The sequence below is a fragment of the Hemicordylus capensis genome, chromosome 1 (genome assembly GCF_027244095.1).
Source record: "Hemicordylus capensis ecotype Gifberg chromosome 1, rHemCap1.1.pri, whole genome shotgun sequence".
In the NCBI taxonomy this organism is placed as follows: domain Eukaryota; kingdom Metazoa; phylum Chordata; class Lepidosauria; order Squamata; family Cordylidae; genus Hemicordylus; species Hemicordylus capensis.
Genome location: NC_069657.1, coordinates 410,036,552 through 410,061,384, shown reverse-complemented (window position 1 = coordinate 410,061,384; position 24,833 = coordinate 410,036,552). Strand labels below are relative to the sequence as shown.

Below are 24,833 nucleotides of genomic sequence, written 5' to 3'. Positions count from 1 at the left end.
GAAGAGGCATTTTCCAAGAGGACTCACTGTCTCCTCTGTTGTTTGTAATCGCCATGACCCAACTTTCACAAATACTAAACAAAACAGGCCTCAGATACCAAACATCTGAAACATCAAGTAAAATCAACCATCTGCTGTACATGGACGATCTGAAGTTGTATGGAAAGTCCCAGTCAGAAATCGAATCACTGCTAAACACTGTCCATATATTCAGTAGCGATATAGCGATGGAGTTTGGACTAGACAAGTGTGCTGCATTAATAATGAACAGAGGGAAAATAACAAAAACAGAAATAGGGATGTGCAAAAAATTTTGGGCACAGATCGATCTGTGCCCGCAATGAGCAATTTCGGGTGATTCGGGGCCGAACCGAATCACCCCCGATGTCCCCCGATATTTTTTGGGGCCGAGCCGAATCACCCGAATTTTGGGGCCAAAAAATTCGGGTGATTTGGCTCATGGCCGATTTTGGGGGAATTTTTGAAGTTTTTGTGTCTTTGGGGCAGTTTGGGGGCAGAAAGTGTATCTGCCCCAAAAGGATGGGGTGGAGTGGTAGTGCCTAATGGGTGGCAGCTAACACCCCAATTTCAGGGGGATTGGGCAGAGGGCTGATTTTTTGGGAATATTTGAAGTTTGGGTGTCTTTGGGGCAGATTGGGGGCAGAAAGTGGATCTGCCCCAAAAGAGTGGGCTGGGCTGGTAGATAGTGCCTAATGGGTGGAGGCTACCACCCGTCCCCAATTTCAGAGTGATTAGCCAGAGGACTGGATTTTGTTGATTTTCTGAGGTTTTTCTTCATAAAGTGCTTTGTGGTAGATTGATTCATTCATCATATTCATAGTAAATGCGAGTGTGAAAAAGTGAAAGTGGGGTCATGAGAGTTCTTTAATTGAAAAAAATCTCATTTGCTATCATTGAATGAGAATTCACACCTCAGAAAATAAGGGAAAAACATCCCTTCAGAAAAACTTCTGATGTGTGAATTCTCATTCAATGATAGCAAATGAGATTTTTTCAATTAAAGAACTCTCATGACCCCACTTTCACCGAAAATCCGAATTGCACACCCCTAAACAGAAGGAATAGGACTGCCCAATGGAAGCAAGATCAAGAACCTGGAAGAGAAAGAACATTACAAATACATTACAAATACTTGGGCATTCTCCAGGCTGATAACATTGCACACACTGAAGTTAAAAGAAAAATTGGAAGTGAATACATCAGGAGAGTTTAAAAAAAATCCTCAAGTCCAAACTCAATGGCGGGAACACCATACAAGCCATAAACACCTGGGCTATACCTGTTATCAGATACACAGCAGGGATAATAGACTGGACCCAGGCAGAGCTAGAGACGCTGGATCGTAAGACCAGGAAAATCATGACCATCAATCATGCTCTGCACCCCCGCAGTGATGTCCATAGGCTATACCTACCTCGCAGCTCAGGCGGAAGAGGAATGCTGCAAATCCATCAAACAGTAGAGGAGGAGAAAAGAGGCCTTGAAGAATATATCAAGGACAGTGAAGAAGATGCACTTCAAATGGTCAATAATGCGAAACTATTCAACACCAATGAAACAAAGCAGGCCTACAAGAAAGAACAAGTCAAGAACCGAGCAGAAAAATGGAGAAATAAGCCACTGCATGGTCAATATTTGCACAATATAAGTGGAAAATCAGACATCACCAAGACCTGGCAATGGCTTAAGAATGGTTACTTGAAGAAAGAAACTGAGGGTTTAATTACTGGCTGCACAAGAACAGGCACTAAGAACAAATGCAATAAGAGCAAAAGTCGAAAAATCCACCACAAAGAGCAAGTGCCGCCTTTGTAAAGAAGCAGATGAAACCGTGGACCACCTAATCAGCTGTTGTAAAAAGATTGCACAGACTGACTACAAACAAAGGCATGACAAGGTAGCAGGGATGATACACTGGAACATCTGCAAAAAATACAAGCTACCTGTAGCCAAAAATTGGTGGGACCATAAAATTGAAAAAGTTGTAGAAAATGAAGATGTAAAAATATTATGGGACTTCCGAATACAAACAGACAAACATCTGCCACACAATACACCAGATATAACTGTAGTGGAGAAGAAAGAAAAACAAGTTAAAATAATCGACATAGCAATACCAGGGGATAGCAGAATAGAAGAAAAAGAAATGGAAAAAATCACCAAATACAAAGATCTACAAATTGAAATTGAAAGGCTGTGGCAGAAAAAGACCAAAATAATCCCAGTGGTAATCGGCGCCCTGGGTGCAGTTCCAAAAGACCTTGAAGAGCACCTCAACACCATAGGGGCCACAGAAATCACCACCAGCCAATTACAAAAAGCAGCTTTACTGGGAACAGCCTATATTCTGCGACGATATCTATAACAATTGACAATAATATTCTGGCATCCCAGGTCCTTGGGAAGGACTCGATGTCTGGATAAAACAAACCAGTCAATAACACCTGTCTGACTGTGTAAACAAGAAATAATAATAATACTGGACCCAGGCCTCAAAATGTGGCAGCCAGATAGGTCTCAGGGGCAAATTGGAGAGACCATATTATGCCTGTTTTGAAATAGTTGCACTGGCTGCCGATATGTTTCTGGGCAAAATACAAAGTGCTGGTTATTACCCTTAAAGCCCTAAACGGCTTAGGTCCAGGTTACCTCAGAGAGCGCCTTCTTCTGCATGATCCCCACCACACGTTAAGGTCATCTGAGGAGGTCCGTCACCAGTTTCCACCAGTATGTCTGATGGCAACTCAGAGGCAGGCCTTCTCTGTAGACGCTCCTGGGCTGTGGAATGTTCTCCCTGAAGAAATCCATAATTTGAACTCTTTATTGACCTTCAGGAGAGCCCTTAAGCCTTATCTGCTTGGCCTTGCCTTCCAGGATTTTTAAATTGTTGTAAGTGGTTTTTAATGTTCTGGGTTTATTAGTGTTTTTAAATTGTTTTGTAACTGATTGTTTTATGGTATATTAGGATTTTTGTTTTTGTTATTGAATGATTTTGACTGTTTTGTCTTGTCTGTAAAACGCCCTGGGCCAAATTGAGAGGGGCAGTATAAAAATGCAAATAAATAAATAGAGTACACTAATTAACATCTGGCCTTTTTACATCAATATGCTACTTCTAACGTCAAAGAGTTATATGCACACTTACTTGAGAGTAAGTCCTAACCCTAACCCCACCCCCTCCACCCTCCGCCCCCCCGCACTCTGATGATGATACTGATACTGAGCCAGTGTACGATTCTAGAAATAGATGTTTCCAGACCATATAGAAATAGTGCAATGCTATCTGCATGCAAACTGATCTTGAAGATCTCAGATCCTATCTTCACCCACAGAATACTTACACTGTCTCCAATTGGAGGACATGCTTAAAAATAATACAAATAAAAGGAGATTAAGGGATAACTTTGTCTTGTATCTTGGTGTATTTCAAATGTTTCAGGAATAGTTGCATTTACAATATTCTGGTTGATGGTTGGGAAGATATACACCAATCCCAATTTAAAATCCGTTATGAAATCCAAACTTATCTGGTACCGGGGGGGGGGGAGTGCAATTCAGTATGATTGAAAGCTTTTTTCTGCATCTAAAAATCCACATTTTTTAAAATGTGGAATGATTCTATACTATTCTAAATTCTATTTAGTTTTTGAATTATTAATAAACTTTTACAGCCTGGGAAGAGGGTACCTTAGGGACTGCCTCCTCCCCATGTGTGCCTGCTCAGTCACTCAGAACTTCTGAGGAGTCCTTGCTCTGTGTCCTCTCTATCTCTCTGAGGCATGACTTGGTGTAAATTGTGAAAGGGCCTTCTGAGTGGCAGTATCTATATTTTGGAATTGCCTGCACCTCAGGTTCGCTACCACCCTTGTTGTCCTTTCACAGTTAAAAGTGAAAGGACAACAAGGTCCTTTCATTAGTTAAAATCCTGCTGTTCCATCTAGTGTGTTTAATTTGAAATATTTATGGTCTAATTTTTGTTCCAGTTGGTTGTTTATCGTTGGTTTTAAATTATTGCTTTGGTTATTGTATTTTATTGTAATTTTTGACTGCCTATTTTTATTATACACTGCCTTAAGTTCCAATTTTTGGCAGAAAAACGGTATATACATCAAATACATGTTTGTCACTAACATATCCATTAATAAATCCAGTTTGATCTACTGAAATAAATTTATCTAGTATATTATTCAACATTTTATTAATATGATAAACTGAGTTTTCCCATCTTCATTTACAAATGCTATAAGCCTGTACGGTTTAAGCTAAGCACTCTCTCAAGGTATTTTTCAAATAGTTATAATGTAATATTTTTTGATATTTTGCTTCACATCTGTGCTACAGCCTCATCTTGTAAAATGTTTTGCAAACATAAGGAAGATGTATATACGGTCACAAGAACAGAGACCTCCAGTGGTTATAATGATCAGGTCTGCTGAAGGAGAGATTCTTCTAATACCAAAGTATGGTATAGAGTTATTCTAATTTTTTAGTGTCGGTCACAATGCAATAAGGAAATAGGTTCTTTAGATTTTTAGGCAATTCTCTATAGTAAGTTTTATTGGTTTCTTGCGCATATTATATGAATAGTAAATTATTTGGATCATGTTTTATAAGTGTCCGCTGCTTTTAGGAATCCAAAATTTGTGTAGCTCACTATATAATGCTGTGAAGCAATTAAGACAAGAGGAAGGTGAATACTTGAGTGAGAAGAAGTACAATTTCCCTTCACAATAGAGATATTCTCACAATAATATTGAGCGACACTTCATGTTAACTCAAACAATTCAGCACCTCTCTTTATAAAGTAGAGTGCTTCACAAAATTCTTTGATAATTCTAGTAAGGTACTCTGTTGAATATATTCATTGCCTTCTGTTAAATTGAGATCAGGCTTCCTTGGGAAAGATAATATCCTAACACTTTCTGTGCTTTGCTGGAGTGAAGCAGTAGATCTGGATAGTGATCCATTTGGGAACCATAAGAATGAGTTCTGTGCCTGCGCAGGACCTTCGTGGGTGGAATGCTATAGTGCCTGCATTGTGCCTCATGCACTTGGTGTGACAGTTATTTAAGGTGGCCGGGGTGCCATTTCCCCCAGTTCCTTTTCCAACCACCATAGCAATAGGACCTTGTCTCTATTGCTCTTCAATTCAGATCGGTTCTTTGTTTAAAGTTCTCCTGAAAAGTAAAGTAAAACCTTATTGTCATTTCTGGTCTGGACTAACTCGTTATTTTGACCATTCTTTTTCTACAATGGACTATAAAACAGAGGGGGGAACCTTTAAAAGGTGTTTGGAGTCCAGGGCAAAATTACCATCTCAAGATAGCCACAACTCCTGTTTAATCTGTTTGAGTGAATGATACAACACAACAACTTGTAAAATATGTTTGTTGTTTTCAAACCGAATGAGGAAAAATCGGGCTCTCAGACTGCTAGTAGCTTTATATGATGATGTCGTGAAATCCGTGACACTGAGACCAGATGCCCCTTCGACATCAACAGCGATGTCAAAGTCGATGATGATGTCCAGGGCTGCAGAGAAAGAGCAGTCTTAACCCTCGATGTCCACCGCTTCGACCAGCACCTCCTCAGCTCCTGTATTTAAACCTCCGCCACCACTGGGAGGCTTTCTGTCTCGACATTACAAGTTGAAGAAAAAGCACCATTCCTCATCTGAGGGTTTCTCAGCGCCAGCACCTAAAAAATATTAGAGCTGGGATTCGGCTTCAGAAAAAATACTATCAGGACTGCAGAGTGTTCCTTCTCATCCAAAACACACTAGGCCCTTGACATAATCGACTCTGAAAACATTGGGGGATGGACTCTGCAGAACCGCGCACAGCGTTGAAGCCATCAAAGGCGAGACCATCGGCGTTGAGAACCCCACATCATGATGCGCCTCAACACCTAACAGCTAGTTCCCCTGCCACAACACCAGTTCGCTCCAATGAATTGACATCAAGATATTTTTTCTCAGTTGAACACTCCATTTCTCACTCATTCGAGACAAGTCACATCTCGACATCGAGAACTATCATCTTCTCCCCCAATCTTCAATGTTGAGGACATTGAAGGTTTGGATGCTGGGTTGGACCTATCAACAGCTCAAACGCTGTTGTCCATTCTGGACTCCAATAGTAGTACACCTTTAAGGGATTCCTGCCACAGAATTTAGATGACCTAGTTGAAGAGCCAGATGTGGAAATAGTTCCAACCACAGCTCCGAGGACACCTTCTATGTCACCAGCACCTATCATCTCCACTACTTCACAAAGCCTGTTCCGGCTGCCAACCTGCTTTGCTTTGATGGCCTCACATCTGGCTACACCTCTAGCAAGTACCTCACATTGGCAGTTTTGCGGTTTCACACACCAACTCCCTGCACTTACTACATGGAATCAGCTATAGGTGGCATGGGTATGATCTCTCCTGTATGCCCCATGACTACCAGGAGTACAGACTATGGAAGGCTCAACAACCTAAGCCACCACAAACTGTTTTCACTTTATCCACTTCAGCACAACCAGTGCCAGTTAAAACCTTAGCAGCAGGTGATGTGCCTGCTAATCCAGTGAAGGTGATGCCATCCACTTCAGTGTCAGCTACACAGACCTCAACCTCCTGGAGCTGCATTCCTTATACTAGATAAGCTCATCATGGAACCCACATTAATGGCCACCACTACTCAAACTCTGTTCCATGCATCTGAAGTTCCTAAGGGTTAGCCTGTTGGCACAGAGACTTATGATGCTCCTTTACATGCACAATCTTCTTCAGATGAAAATAATGGCTCCTCAGATTTTGAATCTGACTTTGAGAGCACAGAAAATATTAATGACCACTCTATGGATGCCCATCCAGTAACTCACATTTCACCAATGGAGGAAATGGCAGAAGCACTGGGGCTTGATCTGAAAACACAGTCAGCTACTATTGATGACCTAGTGAATAACTTTATGTCAGCCTCTCAAACTGCACATCCAGTAGCACTACCAATACTACTAGTAATTTTGTGTGTAGCACAGTCAGCTAGGGATGTGCATGGAACTGGCCGGCCTGGTTCGGTTCCAGTCCAGACCGGACTCGAACCTAACTGAACCAGTGCGGTCCGGCACCCCCTCAACCCCCCCCCCCGGTTCGGTCTAAGGGGGTTTTGCAATTTTTTAAAGTTTTTTTAAACCTTTCTCCCCTTCAGGAGAATTCCTTGAGGCAGTGGGGGGAGTCCACGGAGGTTCTCCCTCCCCCGGACTCAAACCGAACCAGTTTGGTCCAGCACCCCCTCGAACCCTGCCGGTTCGGTTTGGTCTGAGGGGGTTCACAATTTTTTTTAAGTGATTTTTTTTAACCTTTCTCCCCTTCGAGGGAATTCCTTGGGATGGTGGGAGGAGTCCATGGAGCTTCCCCCTCCCGGCCTCTGTAATCACCCCCTATGGCTGCCACACATGGACAAATATCCTCTGCAAGGCCTGGAATGGCCCAGGGCCTCACAGAGACCATTTGCGCATGTGCGGTGGCTACCATTTTGGCCGCTGTGCTGAACTATGGAGGGGGTGATTATGGAGATCGTGGGGGGAGAGGGAACCTCCATGGGGCACCCCACCACCACCCCAAGGAACTCCCACGAAGGGGAGAAAGGTTAAAACTTTTTTTCGCTTAAAAAAAAAATCCGTGAACCTCCCCCCCCCCGAACTGTCGGGGGTGGTGGTCCGATGTTGGACCAAACAGGGGGGAGGGTTTGGTTCGACCCCGAACCATCAAACTGAACCAGTTCAACATCAAACTGGTTTGGAGTCGAACCTGTTGCACATCCCTACAATCAGCGTGGGAGGTCATCCATACATCAACACCAACATCAGAAAGGCTGGAGGACCTTTATTGGGTACAAGAGGAGAACAATACTTACCTGTTAAAACACCCTGTATCTAATTTATTGGTGATTGACTGCACCACATCTTCAAAATCAGGTATCTGGCACACCATGCCTGCAGACAAAAGGGCAAGAAATTAGATGTTATGGGATGGAAGGTGTACTCCACAGTATGCCTTTCTGTTAAAATTGCAAACTACTTTGCATGTATAGCTAAGTATAACCATTCATTATGGGAAAAATTTCAGCGGGACTTTGACAAGATGTCCCCAGAAGACTTTAAGAAATGTTTTGCTGAGATCATAGCAAAGTCTACAGTGGTGACAAGACATCTAGTAAGCACTGCCAAACACTTGGCTGAGATGGAGTCAAGATCAGTGAACACCACGATATCCATTAGAATATCAAATAAATAAATAGAAGGCATGCCTGACTCTGCTCCGCATCATTGCAATCAGATATGAAAGATAAAATAGAGGGCTACCCTTCCATAGTAAAGGCCTTTTCAGAAAGGAAACAGATTCCACCATGGAAAAGCTGGCGGGGGGGGGGGTGGATCCCAATTCACGACTGTCATTTACAGCGCATCATGCTCCTCTTCACGATTTAAGTCTTTTTCCAAACAATGATCCACTTATAAACAACAGGATTGCAGTGAATATAGGAAACTGTTCCAGCCATATAACAAACATTCCTATAGCCACAAGAACAAGAATAACCAGGATCCATGCAGTCAGAGGCCCCTAAACAGCATCTTTGAAACATCTGCAAGTCCACTATTAATCCAACAAATCACTGCCAATACCACCTCTATGGCATCTCACACTACATCATTAACTGCCTACTCCATCAAACTGGCAAGCCATGGCCCTGCATAGCACCACTTTACATCAGACCACTGGGTCCTCGAGATAATTACTGTGGGGTATGTGATAGAGTTCAGGACCCTGCCAATTTTCACAAGTGTCAGGAACATTCATGCGACACTGTCCTTAATGGAAGAAGTGAGGGATTTGTTGGAGGAGGCCATGCCCCTGTATGGTGGACAAAGTGACGGGACTGGCTCTATTCCTGTTATTTTCAGATCCCCAAATGGGGAGGTGGAATTCGTCCCATTATAGATTTGCAAAAATTCTGTGTGGAAAAGTTTTGAATGATAATGTTGCAAGACATACTTTTACTACTATTCCAAGAACAGTGGCTTGCAACATTGGACCTAAAGAGGATGCCTACTTTCACATAGACATCAGGGAAGACCACAGAAAATACCTGAAGTTTATGGTGGGTGATTCCATATACCTGTACAAGGTATTACCATTCGGCTGCCGACAGTGCCAAGAGTTTTCACAAAATGCATGGCAGTAATAGTGGCACATCTTAGAATGAGGGGAACTGCAATCTTCCCATTCGTGGACAATTGGCTCCTGATGTCAAGAGAGGCAGAAGAGTAACGTTCTCATACATCATATGTGTTGGAATCTTCTCCATGAACTGGGGATTCAAGTAAATTGGAAGAAGTCCCATTTAGAGCCAGTGAAGTCCATAAATTCCATCAGGTGATGTTGAAGACTGAGACAAAGAGGGCATACTTACCAATGGATTGGTTCCAGTCTATCAGGGAGCTTGTCCCAGATTTATTGGTTTGCTTAGTCCAGTTAGCGCATCTGGTACAACGCCTTCTGGGTCTGATGGCCTCTTGCAATGCAACAGTACGTTATGCATGTTTGAAGATGAGGAAGTTACAACTATGGTTCCTCTCTGTCTTCCATCCAAATGTGGACAGTCACCATCTGTGTCTCACTGTCCCCTTTCCTGTGCTACAGTCTCTAAACTGGTGGGCAAAACCAGCCAATCTTCAAGAAGGAGTTCCTTTTCAAACTCTGAAACCATCAGTCTGGGTTGTCACAGATACATCCTTATCCAGCTGGGGGCACATTGCAAAGGTCATCAGGTACAAGGGACATGGTCTCACCAACGGATACTAGGGATGTGCACGGAACCACAGAAGCGTGGTCCGGCACTGAGGGGACTGTCTCTTTAAGCGGGGGGGTGGTAGTACTTACCCACCCCCCCGCCACTCTTCCCCCTCCAGCGCTGGTGCTTTTAAAAATCTTCTTGGGGCGGCGGAGTTCCTCCCTGCCCCCGTCGTTGTCCTTCTAAGCTTGAAACGAAGAAGAGCTAGTGGTGCACATGCGCCCTTCGCGGCGCGTGCTTGTCTTCGCCGCTGGCGCGCGCCACAAAGAACACATGCGCACCACTAGCTCTTCTTCGTTTCAAGCTTAGAAGGACAACGACGGGGACAGGGGTGGCAGGGAGGAACTCCGCCGCCCCAAGAAGATTTTTAAAAGCACCAGCACCGGAGGGGGAAGAGCGGGGAGGGGAGTACTACCACCCCTCCCCCCGCTTAAAGAGACAGTCTCCCGCACTTCCGGACCGCCGGAATTCCGGACCGGTCCGGAGGGCTTTTCCACTGCCCCGAACCAAACCTTGCACACTACTAACGGAGACCACTACATATCATTTTAGAGGTCCTGGCTGTGTTTATGGGGATTAAGGCCTTTTTACCTCTCTTGAAGGGACAGGTGGTTCAGCTACTGCTGGACATCATAAAAACAAAACATATACTAAAAAGTATATATACCGTGTAGAGAGTCTATTCCCACACACACAAAGGATGAATAAACATATGTTATAAAGCACACAATTACAAAGAAATGGCCTATATTCTGGATCCCATAAAGTGTGGCTGAAGGTCAAATTTTGTCCATAGTCCTTATGCATGTGGATATATAGTTCTTCCAGATCTTTGCTTTTCTTAGGTTGGTTCTTGTTCTGGATGTAACTCCACAAGTTACTCAAAAATCTTCCAGAACTGTTGCTCCTTCTGATGGATGCCTTGTCCAAATAATACCCAACAGGTATCCTAGGTAATTTTAACCTGTTTCCTCCTGCTTGAGCAGGACTTCCTCAGGAGAAGTGAGCTGAATACACAATAATACATATATCATTTTAATAAAAATACCTTCAACAAATAGCATTAAATCAAAGGGTTAGGAATTTTGAAGTTAATACTCACATTTATTTCTTCTAAAGTGACACTGCACTTGCCAGTGGTTTCTAAATTAGAAATCCTACTGAGTACCAAGTTGTACTGGCTTCAAATGGTACAGATAACGCTTAATATATCCTACAGTGTCTGCCAAATGTTTTCACTCCCCTTTGATCAAAAGGGATGTGCTTCATTATCCAATCACGTCTAAATGACCAATTATATTCATGTGCGTGTGTGAGGAAACAGCAATACTAAGCTTCCAAAAAAGTCATGGACCTTTTGTCCCTTTTAAATTCCCAATTATACAAACACCATGTAGAACCAAAAACATAGCTTAAGTAAATACTTATCAAAGATATATAAATAGTCCCATTCTCCAACAGGAGAGACTCATAGTCCTTCTACTCTCTATCCCATTTGTGTTCTTTGAACCCATTCCACCTCCAAATCTTTAAATAGGGCCAGGATCAAAAATAGCAAATTATGCCTATAGATAACTAGAAAGGTCGTTGACCTGATTTAGACCAAAAGGTTCTCAGGGAACATGGGCATTGTATTATATATATAATGTTTTTAATGGAACAGTTAGCAAAAAAGTCCAATCTGTATTGTTTGCCAGTATTATTGTCCCTATATTCTGTGGTTTGCAAAGGACATTTATTCTGTGATCTGCTGGACATCATGACTGCCTTGCACATATCAATAAACAAGGGGGCACCGTCTCCAAGTCACTTTGTGCCCTGAGCCTACAGCTTTGGTACTGGTACATTCACAACTAGATTCATCCAATAGCAATCCACATAAAGGGCACAGACAGCATGCTGGCAGTCAATTTGAGCAGGTCATTCATACACTAGCGGCAGCATGAATGGGAAGTTCACTCGAAAAATCTAACTCCCATTTTCAATGTGTGGGATCACCTTGTAATAGACCTTTTTTCAACTTCACAGAAAACCAAATCCAGGCAGTTCTGCTTCAGAGCGGGACATGACCTGAAATTCCTTGGAGATGCATTCCAGATAAACTGGGATGCAGGCCTACTATACATGTTTCCTCCACAACCTTAAAGATCTAACCAATTTGGACCCTCCTATTTGGCAACCACTATCCCAATGGAGCATATCCTTGGTACTTTCGGCATTGACTACAGGACCTTTTGAACCTATAGCTACGGCCCCGATAAAGCTAGTTACATTAAAAACTGCTTTCCTCATAGCAGAGTAAGTGAGCTGACAGCTCTAAGTGTGGACACACCATTTACGAGCTGCTACCCTGATAAGGTGCTGATGCACATGGACCACACAGACATTCCTACCAAAAACCGTATCAGATTTTCACTTAAATCAAGCTATTCTGCTGCCAACTTTCTTTAGAGATGCTACTACTCCCCTAGAGAAGACAATGCACACACTTGATGCGCATAGGCCCCTGCTATATTATCTGGATCGTACAAAGTCTTTCTAATTGATGATGTGTCTCTTCATTTCCTACAAAGGAAAATCAAAGGGACATTGTGTGTCTAGGCAACACCTGTCACATCAGCTCGTAGAACTGATTTTGGTGGTGTATAAACAGCAGAAAGTGGAACCATCAAAATCAATCAGAGCACACTATTTGCATGTTTACGCTGCCTCCACAGTACATTTATCTGGCATAACATTCATAAGAACAGCTCTCCTGGATCAGGCACAAGGCCCATCTAGTCCCGCATCCTGTCTCACACAGTGACCCACCAGATGCCTCTAGTGTGCCCACAGGAAAGAGGTATGTGCATGCCCTCTCTCCTACTGTTGCTTCCCTGCAACTGGTATTGAGAGGCATTGGGCCTCTGAGGCTGGAGATTGCCCATAGCCATCAGACTAGTAGCCATTGATAGAACTGTTCTCCATGAATCTGTCTAAACCCCTTTTAAAGCCATCTAAGCTGATGGCCATCACCACATCCCATGGCAAGGAATTCCATAGATTAATTATGCACAGTGTGAAAAAGTACTTCCATTTGTCGGTCCTAAACTTCCCAACCTTCAAGATTCATGGGGTGACCCCTGGTCCTAGTGTTGTGAGAGAGGGAGAAAAATGTCTCTCTGTCTACCCTCTCCACTACATGCATACTTTTATACACTTCGATCATGTCGAGTTCTACAATATCCTTCTTAAGATACGGTGACCAAAGCTGTATGCAGTACTCCAGCTGTGGCTGCACCATAGATTTGTATAAGGGCATTATAATATTAGCATTTTTATTTTCAATCCTCCTCCTAATGATTCCTAGCACGGAATTAGGTTTTTTCACAGCTGCCGCGCATTGAGACTACACTTTCAATGAGCTGTCCACCATGACCCCAAGATCTCTCTCCTGGTCAGTCACCGACAGCTTAGATCCCATTAGTGTATATGTGAAGTTGGTGTTTTTGCCCCAATCTACATCACTTTACACTTGCTTACAGTGAACCACATCCCATGAACAAGTTAAAGAGCACTGGTCCCAGTACCGATCCCTGAGGAACCCCACTTCCTACCTGCCTCCATTGTGAAAACTGTCAATTTATTCCTACTCTCTGTTTTCTGTCCTTCAACCAGTTACCGATCCACACATGAACCTGTCCCCTTATTCCATGACTGCTAAGTTTACTCAAGACCCTTTGGTAGAGAACTTTCTCAAAACCTCTTTGGAAGTCCAAGTAGACTATGAGGCTATTCCCACGATCAGCCGAAATTGGGCTAGGGGAGCCTAGCCTGATTTTGGCTGATCGTGGGAGCCACTGGGCTCGCAGGTGAGCCCGGTTGCCTCCTGGCAATTAACCCGCTAAACAACCCCTCCCCTTAAACCGGGTTTGCGGAGCGAGTGCTCCACAAACCTATTTTTAAAAACTGAGTAGCCACGGCATGGCTGCGTGCCATGGCTACTCATGAGTAGACCCCCGGAGGGGAGGCGTAAAGCCGCCTCCCAGCTCCGGGGGTCTCTCCAGTATGCCCTGCATGCTCGTGCAGGGCATACTGGAGCTTCCGGGGGCCACGCGGCCCCCAATCCTCCCAGCCACCACCAGCTCCATCACGGAGCTGGCAGTCATGTAGGTGGCCAATCCGGCCACCCAGGGCTCCCGCCCTGCTCGTCTGCGGGGAGCGGGCTTAGCCCACTCTCCCCTCTTACCTTCCCAAACCGGGTCTCACTGATCGTGAGACCCAGCTCTATGTCAACTTTATCCACATGTCTGCTGACACTCTCAGAGAACTCCAAAATGTTTGTGAGGCAAGACTTTCCCTTGAAGAAGCCATGCTGGTTCTCCTTCAACAAGGCCTCTTCTTCTATACAGTATCCTTAACAATTTTGTCCCTAAGTATGCTTTCCATCAGTTTACCTGGCACCAAAGTTGAGCGGACCGGCCAGTAATTTCCTGGATCCCCACAGATCCCTTCTTGAAAATTGGAGTCACATTGGCTACTTTTAGTCATGTACACATACCGGTTCGGAGGCCATTCTAAAGGCCTCCAGACCGGTCCGGACACGGGGTGGTTTTGGTTCGGGTGGGGGGTTCCAATAAAAACGGGGGGGCTTTACTCACCCCTTCCTTCAAAGTCACCTTAATTTTTGTAGTAATCGGGCGGCAGGGTGCCGCCCGCTTCAATCTCTGCTCGGTGCGGCTCCTCCATGTGTACACATAATCGGGCGGCAGGATCGCTCCCAGTCCCTGCCGCCCCCTTCAAGCTAAGCCCTGCTCGGCTGGCGGCCACCCCCTGCAGCTCTCCAAAGGTCCCCTGCCGCCCCCTTCTTGCCAAATATCCCCCCGTTACAAGAGGACGGCAGGAGAACTCCCTGCCGTCCCCTTCCCCTTTGCTGGCTGGGTTGCAAATGGCTTCTAGGGAGCCTTTCGCATGCGTGCGCAAAAGGCTTCCTAGAAGCCATTTACAGCCCAGCCGGCAACGGAGACAGCAGGGAGATCTCCCGCCGCCCGCTCTCTAAAGTTCCTTAAGAAACTTTTAAGGAACTTTAGAGAGCGGGCGACGGGAGAACTCCCTGCCGTCCCCTTTGCTGGCTGGGCTGTAAATGGCTTCTAGGAAGCCTTTTGCTCACGCGCGCGAAAGGCTTCCTAGAAGCCATTTGCAGCCCAGCTGGCAAAGGGGAAGGGGATGGCAGGGAGTTCTCCTGCCGTCCTCTTGTAACGGGGGGATATTTGGCAAGAAGGGGGCGGCAGGGGACCTTTGGAGAGCTGCAGGGGGCAGCCACCAGTTGAGCGGGGCTTAGCTTGAAGGGGCGGCAGGGACTAGGAGCGATCCTGCCGCCCGATTACGTGTACACATGGAGGAGCCGCACCGAGATTGAAGCGGGCGGCACCCTGCCGCCCAATTACTACAAAAAATACGGTGACTTTGAAGGAAGGGGTGAGTAAAGCCCCCCCTGCTTTAATTGGAACCCCCCACCCCAGTGCCGGACCGGTTCCGTGCACACCCCTAGCTACTTTCCAGTCTTCTGCTACAGAGCCTGGTTGTAGGGTAATGTTATTTTTTTTTCCTAGGAGATGGGCAATTTCACATTTGAGGATGCTAGCATGGTTAACAGGTAGCATCAAGGAAGCCATAAAAGGGAAGAAAACTTCCTTCCGAAATTGGAAGGCCTGTCCAAATGAGAAGAACAGAAAGGAACACAAACTCTGGCAAAAGAAATGCAAGGTGAAAATAAGGGAGGCAAAAAGAGAGTTTGAGGAACATTTAGCTAAAAGTATCAAGGGGAATAACAAAAACTTCTTTAAATACATCAGAAGCAGGAAACCTGCCAGGGAGGCGGTTGGACCCTTAGACAATGAGGGAATGAAAGGGATTATTAAGGAGGATATGGAGATTGTAGAGAGCTAAATTATCATTATTATTATTATTTCTATTTTATATCCCACTCTTCCTCCAAGGAGCCCAGAGCGGTGCACTACATACTTAGGCTTCTCCTCACAACAGCCCTGTGAAGTAGGTTAGGCTGAGAGAGAAGTGACTGGCCCAGAGTCACCCAGCTAGTATCATGGCTGAATGGGGATTTGAACTCGGGTCTCCCTGGTCCTAGTCCAGCACTCTAACCACTACACCACACTGGCTCTCATTTCTCAAAGAAATGAGTTTTGTGTCCATCTTCATAGCAGAGGATACTGAGCATATACCTGTTCCTGAACCAGGCTTTTCGGGGATGGAGGCTAAAGATCTGAGTCAGATAGAAGTGACAAGAGATGATGTTCTAAACTGTCTGGAAAAACTGAAAACTAACAAATCACCAGCTCCGGATGAGATCCATCCAAGAGTCCTCAAAGAACTCAGATATGAAATTGCCAACCTCCTTGCTAAAATATTTAACTTATCCCTGAAATCGGGCTCTGTACCAGAGGACTGGAGAGTAGCAAATGTATCACCGATTTTAAAAAAGGGATCCATGGGCGATCCGGGAAATTGCAGGCCAGTTAGTTTAACGTCCGTTCCAGGCAAATTGATGGAAAGCATCCTCAAGTATAAAATTGTAAAGCACATAGAACAGGCCCTGGTGGGAGATAAGTACCATGGCTTCTGCAAAGGGAAATCTTGCCTCACAAACCTTTTGGAGTTCTTTGAGAGTGTCAACAAGTGTGTGGATCAAGGTGATCCAGTTGGGACTTCCAAAAAGCTTTTGACAAAGTTCCTCATCAAAGATTCCTGAGGAATCGTAGCAGTCATGGAATAAGGGGACAAGTACATGTGTGGATTGCTAACTGGTTGAAAGACAGGAAACAGAGGATAGGTGTAAATGGAGAGTTTTCATAATGGAGGGAAGTAAGAAGTAGGGTTCTCCAGGGATCTGTACTGGGACTGTTGCTTTTTAATTTATTCATAAATGATCTAGAAGCAAGGTTAAGCAGCAAAGTGGCCAAATTTGCAGATGATACCAAACTCTTTCAGGTAGTGAAATCCAAAACGGATTGTGAGGAACTCCAAAAGGATCTCGCCAAACTGGGTGAGTGAGTGACAAAATGGCAAATGCAGTTCAGTGTTGGCAAGTGTAAAGTGATGCACACTGGGATGAAAAACCCCAACTTCAAGTATATGCTGTTGGGATCTGAGCTGTTGGTGACTGACCAGGAGGGGAACTTGGGGTAATGGGGGACAGTTCATTGAAAGCCTCGACTCAATGTGCGGCAGCTGTGAAAAAGGCCAATTCCATGCAAGGGATCATTAGGAAGGGGACTGAAAATAAAACGGCTAATATTATAATGCCCTTATACAAAACTATGGTGCGGCCACACCTGGTGTACTGCGTACAATTCTGGTCACCATATCTAAAAAAGGACATTGTAGAACTGGAAAAGGTGCAGAAGAGAGCAACCAAGATGATCAGAGGCCTAGAGCACCTTTCTTATGAGGCAACACTACAACACCTGGGGCTTTTTAGTTTAGAAAAAGGACGACGGCAGACAGACATGATAGAGGTCTATAAAATTATGCATGGTGTGGACAAAGTGGATAGAGAGAAATTCTTCTTCCACACAGGATTAAATCCAAAGTCCCCAAAATGTATCCCAGTGCCTAATGGATCTAAACCCCTCCTCCCAGCACCACCGTCTCATCCACGCATTGAGACACCTCAGCTCCACCGGTCTTGCTGTCCCTGCATGTGGAACAGGTAGCACTTCAGAGAACCCTACCCTGGGGGTCCTGGACTTCAGTATGCTACCTAGCAGGACCTCCTGACTGCATTTCCCAACATCATTGGTGTCAATGTTCACCACTACAGATGACTCCTCCCCAACACTGCCCAACAGCCTACCTAGATGCAGCATGACGTCCGCAACCTTCTCACCAGGCAGGCAAGTAACTGTGTGGTCTACATGCAGGTCATAGACCCATCTCTCTATGCCCCTAATGATTGAATCACTCACTACTATGAGACCCCCAACTCCTGGAGGAGTATCCTCTGTCCGAGAGGATGTGGGCCCAATAAAGGAACCCAAGGAAGGGGTCCTTGCCAAAGGAGTGTTTCTCTCTTCCTCAGACTGATGTTCTCCTTCCCTGAGACCCTAATTTTCCATGACAGCAGAAGCGCCATCAGCATGGGATGCCTCTACCACATCCCTAAGGGTCTCATCCACACACCTCTCTGCCTCCCTGAGCCTCTCCAGGTCAGCCACCTTGGCTTCAAGGGAACGAACCCGTTCCCTGAGAGCCAAGAGCTCTTTGCACTGAGTGCACACCCATGACTTCTGCCCCTCAGGCAGATAGTCATACATGCCACATTCTGTGCAATACACTGGGAAGCAGCCCCTTCCCTGCTGGCATTCTACTTTCCTAACTAGTTTTATTGGCTATTTAGAGTATATGGGGTTTGAAGCTAGGTACTGGGTACGACTGACAGCTAATTAATGGTTCTTAGTTTTGTCCAAGAAAATTACAAAGGTTGGGTAGTACTCGCCTTATTCTTGCCTTGTGTGTCTCCCCACAGCTTTCCCCACCAATCTCCCACTAAATTCCTGAAAAACTCCTTCGTTTTCTGTTTGCAAACACCTGTTAGGAAAGTTCCTGGGAGCAAAGCTCCTCTGGTCTGAGCATTGTATTCAACACCAACAGTCAAACTGACTCAGCTCAGGAATGTGAGGCCTCCCAGAAGGTGGGGCCCTCACCCGGAATGAATGAATCCCCCACTCAGGCTTCTCAAAGACACAAACACTGCCAGCCAGCCAGCCAGAAATCCAACCCGAGATTTCCAGCCCCAGCAGACCTAGCTTCTCCTTCTCCTCTTGTTTTCTTGGTGATTTATTTATTTATTTTATATCCTTGCTGTGGGAATGTTGCTACAAGCTTGTTGCTTCCTCCCTCCTCCAGATCAGCAAGCAAAGCCGTCTGCAAAGCTACAACCTGGTCAATAGAGTTGCCTTTCATTAAGCACTATGCCATCAACCTTTGCTCTGCAGCAGAAGCAAACTTTGGGAGAAACTTGTTTAAAAGGGTGTTACAATAAATAATGCACCCTTCCCCCTAAGGGAGCTACCTAAACACCTGTTCTTATGGATGGCCAATGGATCACAATCCAGATAAACAGGTTGCTTACCTGTAACTAATGATCTGGAAGGGATTTGCTGACATCCATAAGAACTCCCTGCTGCATTAGTCTGAAGGTACAGTAGGTATAATTATTAGTTTTTCCAAGGAGAACTTTACTTACATCTGTGGATGATCGTCTACTCTGGCAGTCATCCAGGAATTGGGGGAAATGTTGTCCCAGTCACCTTAAATAACAGTGACGCCTAGCGTGTGAGGCGGAATGTGGGCATCATGAGGAGCTATAGCATTCCACTCACGAGTGTCCCACGCAGGCACAGAACCCATTCTTATGGATGTCAATGGTTCACTTCCAGATCATCAGTTACAGGTAAGCAACCTGGTCCCCCACAACCCTGCTTTCCTAAACAGGGCTGTTTGGAGTGTGATATCTATGAGGCTTCTCTTCATTTCCAGATCTGAATTTAGAGGAAATAATGCTGTAATTAGGTCATTGGCTAATAAAAACTTGGGAAGTAGTAAAATGGAGGAAAAAATTATCATTCAACATCATGGACAGTTGCATGTGTAGAAAGAAATCCTCACAGGGCTCAACACCATAGTACAGTTTCCAAGCACATTATGAAAATGATTATGTGCCAAAATATTGCAAGCTAGTTTTGAACTCTTAAAAAAAATTGTCAAGAATTGTGGAAGCTTGTAGTTAGCAGCCCAATATAATTTGAGCAGAGGGATGTTTGCACATTACTGTATGTGGGAGGCATGTTCATAAGGGCCATGTTCATTCCTGTTTGCTCCTGCCTTGCTGAGGGGTTTAGGGAAGGAAGGGAAGAAGGGGAAACAGCTTCACTGAGCGTGATGCATGTATGGGATAACAGATCATACCCCAAATGATCAAAGGCTAACACAATGGGGGAAGGTGTTAATTTGGTTTTCTATAATACCCAGTATCTAAGTATACATCTAATAGAATGTAAATTCTCTCAGTGAAAGAAGCCATTCTCACTATAAATTATGACCCCTCCCACTCACTACAAGCCAGAGTCAGGCAGATAAAGTAAGCTTTGCCCTTGAGAGATGTAGCTCCACTGATAGTCTACTTCCTAATTCAATTTCTGAGTGCTTTGAGTTGCAAACACTGCTCAGTTTCTATTTGGCAAGGCTAACAAAGAGAGAGGGAGGGAGAAGAGACAAGAAGAGCCTATTTCTTGTCCTTTGGGTTCTTTGACGTGCTTTCTGTCTTTTACGCCTGCACATAGACCTCATCGGAAACTAACAAGCTCAATCCTCCTGATTTAGGCAGGAACCTCAGCCCCAGCCCCTGCATGTGGCTGTGCCACTCCACATCCCTTCAATCTTCGTTGTCCGTGCTTCAGTAGACGTCGTGGAATCTAAGGCTCTGCAACAAGTAGGACTGTGGTTTTATTAGATCCTCTTGTTGTTTTTTCTCCTGTTTTTCCCTGTTTCACGCCTTTTGTTGTTTTCTTTGTTTTGCGCAGTAGCGTTTTTTATTGCTGGGCACAAAAAACTTTTAAAAATGTGTTCATTGTGGATCTAAGATCCCTTCCCCTGATACTCATTCCGAGTGTCTTCTTTGGGGGAATCCCACGTAGTCGAGACCAGCATTCATTGCCAAAGGTTCACGAAGCAGGCTAGAAATAATAAGGCTTCTCGCTTGCACGCTGCCATGTAGGACTTGGCCCTCCGTTCGTCAGAGGCCTTATCGTTGAAGCAGTTGTTTAAAATCACTTCTTTGATACCGTCAGAGCATTCGGACTCTGCTCCTCCAGCGCTAGAACACCTGGCTTTGGTACCGATACTGTTGGCACCTGCTTCGGATCCGCCTGTGGTTTCGGTTCCCTCTGTGCCATCGGACGAGTTGCCTAGGCCTGCTATACTTTCAGTAGCAACTCCCTCTTCAGTCCCTTCGGTACCTAAGAAGAAGAAGAAGCTGGCTCAAGTCCCTCCTCTACCAGCAGGACAGCATCTGCCTCCTATTCCCAAGAAGAAGAAGCCCCTGCCAGCTTCTTCTTCGGAGACGCCTTTGGTCAAGAAACCAAAATTGCGGCCTAAATTTTGGGTGGTATAAAAATATGTAAATAAATTAATTAATTAAAAATTGGCCTCCTCGGTTCAAGGCTCAGCAGTTGTTGATCGGGCATCAGAAAGTATGCCAGCCACAGCACCGGATCTTTCAGAGTCTACCGGCCCTTGCCCTTGCACTAGTTCCCTGGTGGCTAGGAAGTCACCGAACCAGATGCCTGACCGTACCTTTCCCATTGGCAGACAGCAAAGTCTGATAGCGGCCGACAAAATGGACTATGCTGTGTTGGACTATGAGCCATATTCGCCTGATGGGTGATGCAAATTCAACATGGCTACCTAGATGCCGTTCGTCTCCCATATGCGTGCAGAACAGTCCCTCTGTGGGAATTGAAGGGTGTGTTAGGACTCAGAGGACCGCTCCTCCAAATGTAGATATGGGATTGACTGGGATCGACGTGGTCAGTCATACTCTGGTTGATACCGTGACTCTGTGAGGGGTTCCATGTACCACATAGAGAACGAACCCCCCTACTGTGGAAATTGGCACTGAGAAGATGGTGTGTATAGGCAGTTTCCCTCTGATTGCCGCTCTGGTTATTCTGACTATGGGAGGTCACAATACGGATCTTGGTACCAGGAGGAATTTGCAACTGATGACTGGGGGAATAGACATGATTTACAAAGGGTGCCTTTGCATTCAGAAGGAAGGCCTCACTCTCGTTCTCCTTGATGGGATCTGCGCGACTGCACTAGTGGGTACATGTCACCATTGGAAGTTCCAGTTCAGCCTCCGATGACACAGTCTTCATCAATACCGACTATGACAGCAGATGGGTTGGTACCATCCCCCTTGGATAACCCCTCAGAGGTTCCAACCATCCCTCTGGACTTGGTTCCAAATCCAGTTGCACCTCCGGAGATGGATAGTGAAGGGGGAGACTCTGACTCTCCTGACCCGGATCTAGTTTCTTTGGGATCGTCTCCCTTGGACAGTCAATCTGACTCTAAACCTCTGTCTCCATCGTAGGATCTGAAACAATACTCGGCTTATGTGACCCGCATGGCCTCAACTTTAGGGGTGGGCCTTGATGTGTAACAAAAAGGAGAACTGGACCCTTTATTTGGTCTCATTGATGCAGAGGCTAAAGTACCAGCATCTCTGCCACTTAATATGGCTTTATTGGAAGTCGTGTGTGGGCATTGGAAGAAGTCAGCAACCCAACAGACGTTTAGAGAATTCCTATAGGGGGCAGATGCAGAATAATATGGGCTTTTAAAAGAATCACCCAATGCCAAATTCCATTGTGGTGGAAGCCTCCCTGAATAAGTCTAAGGGTTGCAGTTACTCTGCACTGGGTGATAAAGAGGGGAGGAAGTTGGACTCCTTTGGGAGGAGACTATTCGGTGTCAGCTCTACATTTGTGAGTTGCCAACTACCAGGCCTATAATGCCAGGTATAACCATTTTCTATGGGGACAGATGGTCTCTTTTCTGGATCTCCTGCCCCAGGATAAGCGGGATCTGGAGAAGGCCTTCCTGCATGAAGCTGTGCAGGTGGCAAAACAAGAACTTTACTCAGCGAGACATTCTGTGGAATGTACAGCAAAGGTAATGGCCACGTCTGTGGCTCTTAGGAGGAATGCCTGGCTGCATTCCTCTGGGTTGACCTATGAGGCTCGAGCTAGAATTGAGGATCTTCCCTTTGAAGGTTGGAGGATCTTCCCTCCAAATGGTCTCCTTACCAGCAGGCTAAAGCTCCTCGGCAGCAACAATCTTTCTCGGAGTGTTGATTTTGAGTTAACAAGTTCCAGCCTCGATACAAGTCTGGTTTCCAGGCCAGTAAACCTCCATTAGACGATTGGCTCATTCTAGCAAGTTCAAAGCGGGCTGCTTTGGACTCTCTCAACTCAGTCATAGACACTTCGGAGGGCCTAGGCTTACAGGTCAGCTTCGGGAAGTCCCAGTTGGAACCGGCCCATGGGATACAGTTTATAGGGCTGTTCTTTAACACCCGCTTGGAGAAAGTTTTTCTCCTGGAGACCCATATAGGGACTCTTATTATATCGTTGGCTTCGGCTTTCATAGCCGGAGGGCCACAGATCCTGCACTCTGTGCAGCGCCTGTTAGGCCATATGGCTGCCACCACATTTGTGCCACATGCGCATCTCCGGATACGTGTCATTCAGAGGTGGTTCCTGGACGTGTTTGACCTCCTTTTGGATTCTGCTTATTTGGAGTGCACGCCACTTCAAATAGTGTGCGAGGCTGCTGCTTGGTGGGTTGAGATCTGTAATCTGGGCCTCAGTGCTCCTTTTCATGTGCCACCTCCATGGTAGGTGATTACAACTGACATGTTGGAGCTAGGTTGGGGCACTCATATGGACAATTATCACCTGAACGGCCATTGGACTGCAAGAGAGATGGGTCTACACATCAATTATTTGGAACTGCTGGCCGTCTTCTATGCCCTCAAGGGGTTCTTACCCGTAATTGTAGGTTGTTCGGTGACGATTCAGACCGACAATACAATGGTGAAAGCCTACATAAATCAACACGGAGGCACGACCTCGAGGAGCTTCTTGTTCCTTTCAGTCGACCTGTGGCTGTGGTGTGTGGCACATGCGGTGACACCACATGCAGTCTACATCCAGGGAGACTTGAATGTTCAGGCAGACACTCTGAGCAGACTGAGGACGGTTTCCCAGAAGTGGATGTTGTATCAGGGTGTGCTTCAAGACTTGTTCACAGTGTGGGGTGTTCCAGTTCTGGATGCCTTTGCATCACAGGGCAATGCTCAGTGTGCCCTCTGTTGTTCAAGGGGAGGGGAAGGGAAGTGCTCTCTGGGCGATGTGTTCGTCCTGTCCTGGAAGGGCCCCTTCCTTTACCTTTTCCCACCATTCCCACTCATACCGAGGGTCCTTCACAAGTTGAGGGAAGACCGCTCCAGGGCCATCCTGATAGCCTCTTGGTGGCCCAGGAGGCCCTGGTTTGCAACTCTGATGCAGTTGGAACTGACATTTGTGTGCCTTCCTTCGCTGCCTTACCTTCTGTATCAAAAGATGGGTCAGGTGCTCTATCCAGAAATCCGGTCTCTACATCTGGCTGCCTGGAAGATATTACCGTCTTCCCATTGAAAACTCAGAGACATTATGCTTGCCGCTAGGAAGCCTTTGATGAGAAAGTTGTATAGACATAAATTGACTCATTTTTGTGCCTTTGCTTCTCAAAATGGTTTTGATATTCTTAACCTGTCTGTTCAAAATGTTTGTACTTATCTTTTGTATTTAAAAGAGTCTGGTTTGAAACTCTCTTCTCTCAGGGTACATTTGGCGTCCATTGTGGCACATACGCCTGCCACTGGGATTTCCTGTTTCAAGGATCCAATGGTGATGAGTTTTCTGAAGGGGCCGTCACATGGTTTGCTGGATAACTTTGTAATGTCACCGGCTTGGGATTTGTTTGTGGTACCGGCTGGTTTGTTACGCCCGCCCTTTGAGCCTTTGGCTTTGATCTATCCTCACCTTCTGATGTGGAAGGTCTCTCCTTAGTGGCGATCACCTCTGCAAGGAGGGTGAGTGAACTGCGGGCTCTGAGGGTTGATTTGCCATACTTTCAATTTCATAAAGATAAGGTCGTGCTCCGACCGGATGTTCAATTTCTCCCGAAAGTTGTTTCTACCTTTCACTGTTCCCAGCCAATTACCTTATCATTATTTTTTCAGAATCCTTCATCTGATGCAGAACACAGGTTGTATTGTTTGTATGTTTGGAAGGCGTTGCCCTTCTATGTTCAAAGGTCTGCACCGTGGAGAAAAGCTCCTTCTCTGTTTGTTCTGTATGATGGA

General features: G+C 45.5%; 1 protein-coding gene across 14 annotated transcripts in view; it reads left to right on the top strand.

The window, feature by feature from the left end:
• The window catches only part of DNAH14 (dynein axonemal heavy chain 14), a 477,343-nt gene that overhangs the window by 174,327 nt on the left and 278,183 nt on the right, over positions 1-24,833 (top strand). For all 14 annotated transcript variants that reach the window (XM_053307834.1, XM_053307849.1, XM_053307840.1 and 11 more), the window contains one exon: positions 4,363-4,481. In XM_053307834.1, the coding sequence (XP_053163809.1) occupies positions 4,363-4,481 (119 nt within the window). The remainder of the gene's footprint in view (positions 1-4,362; positions 4,482-24,833) is intronic.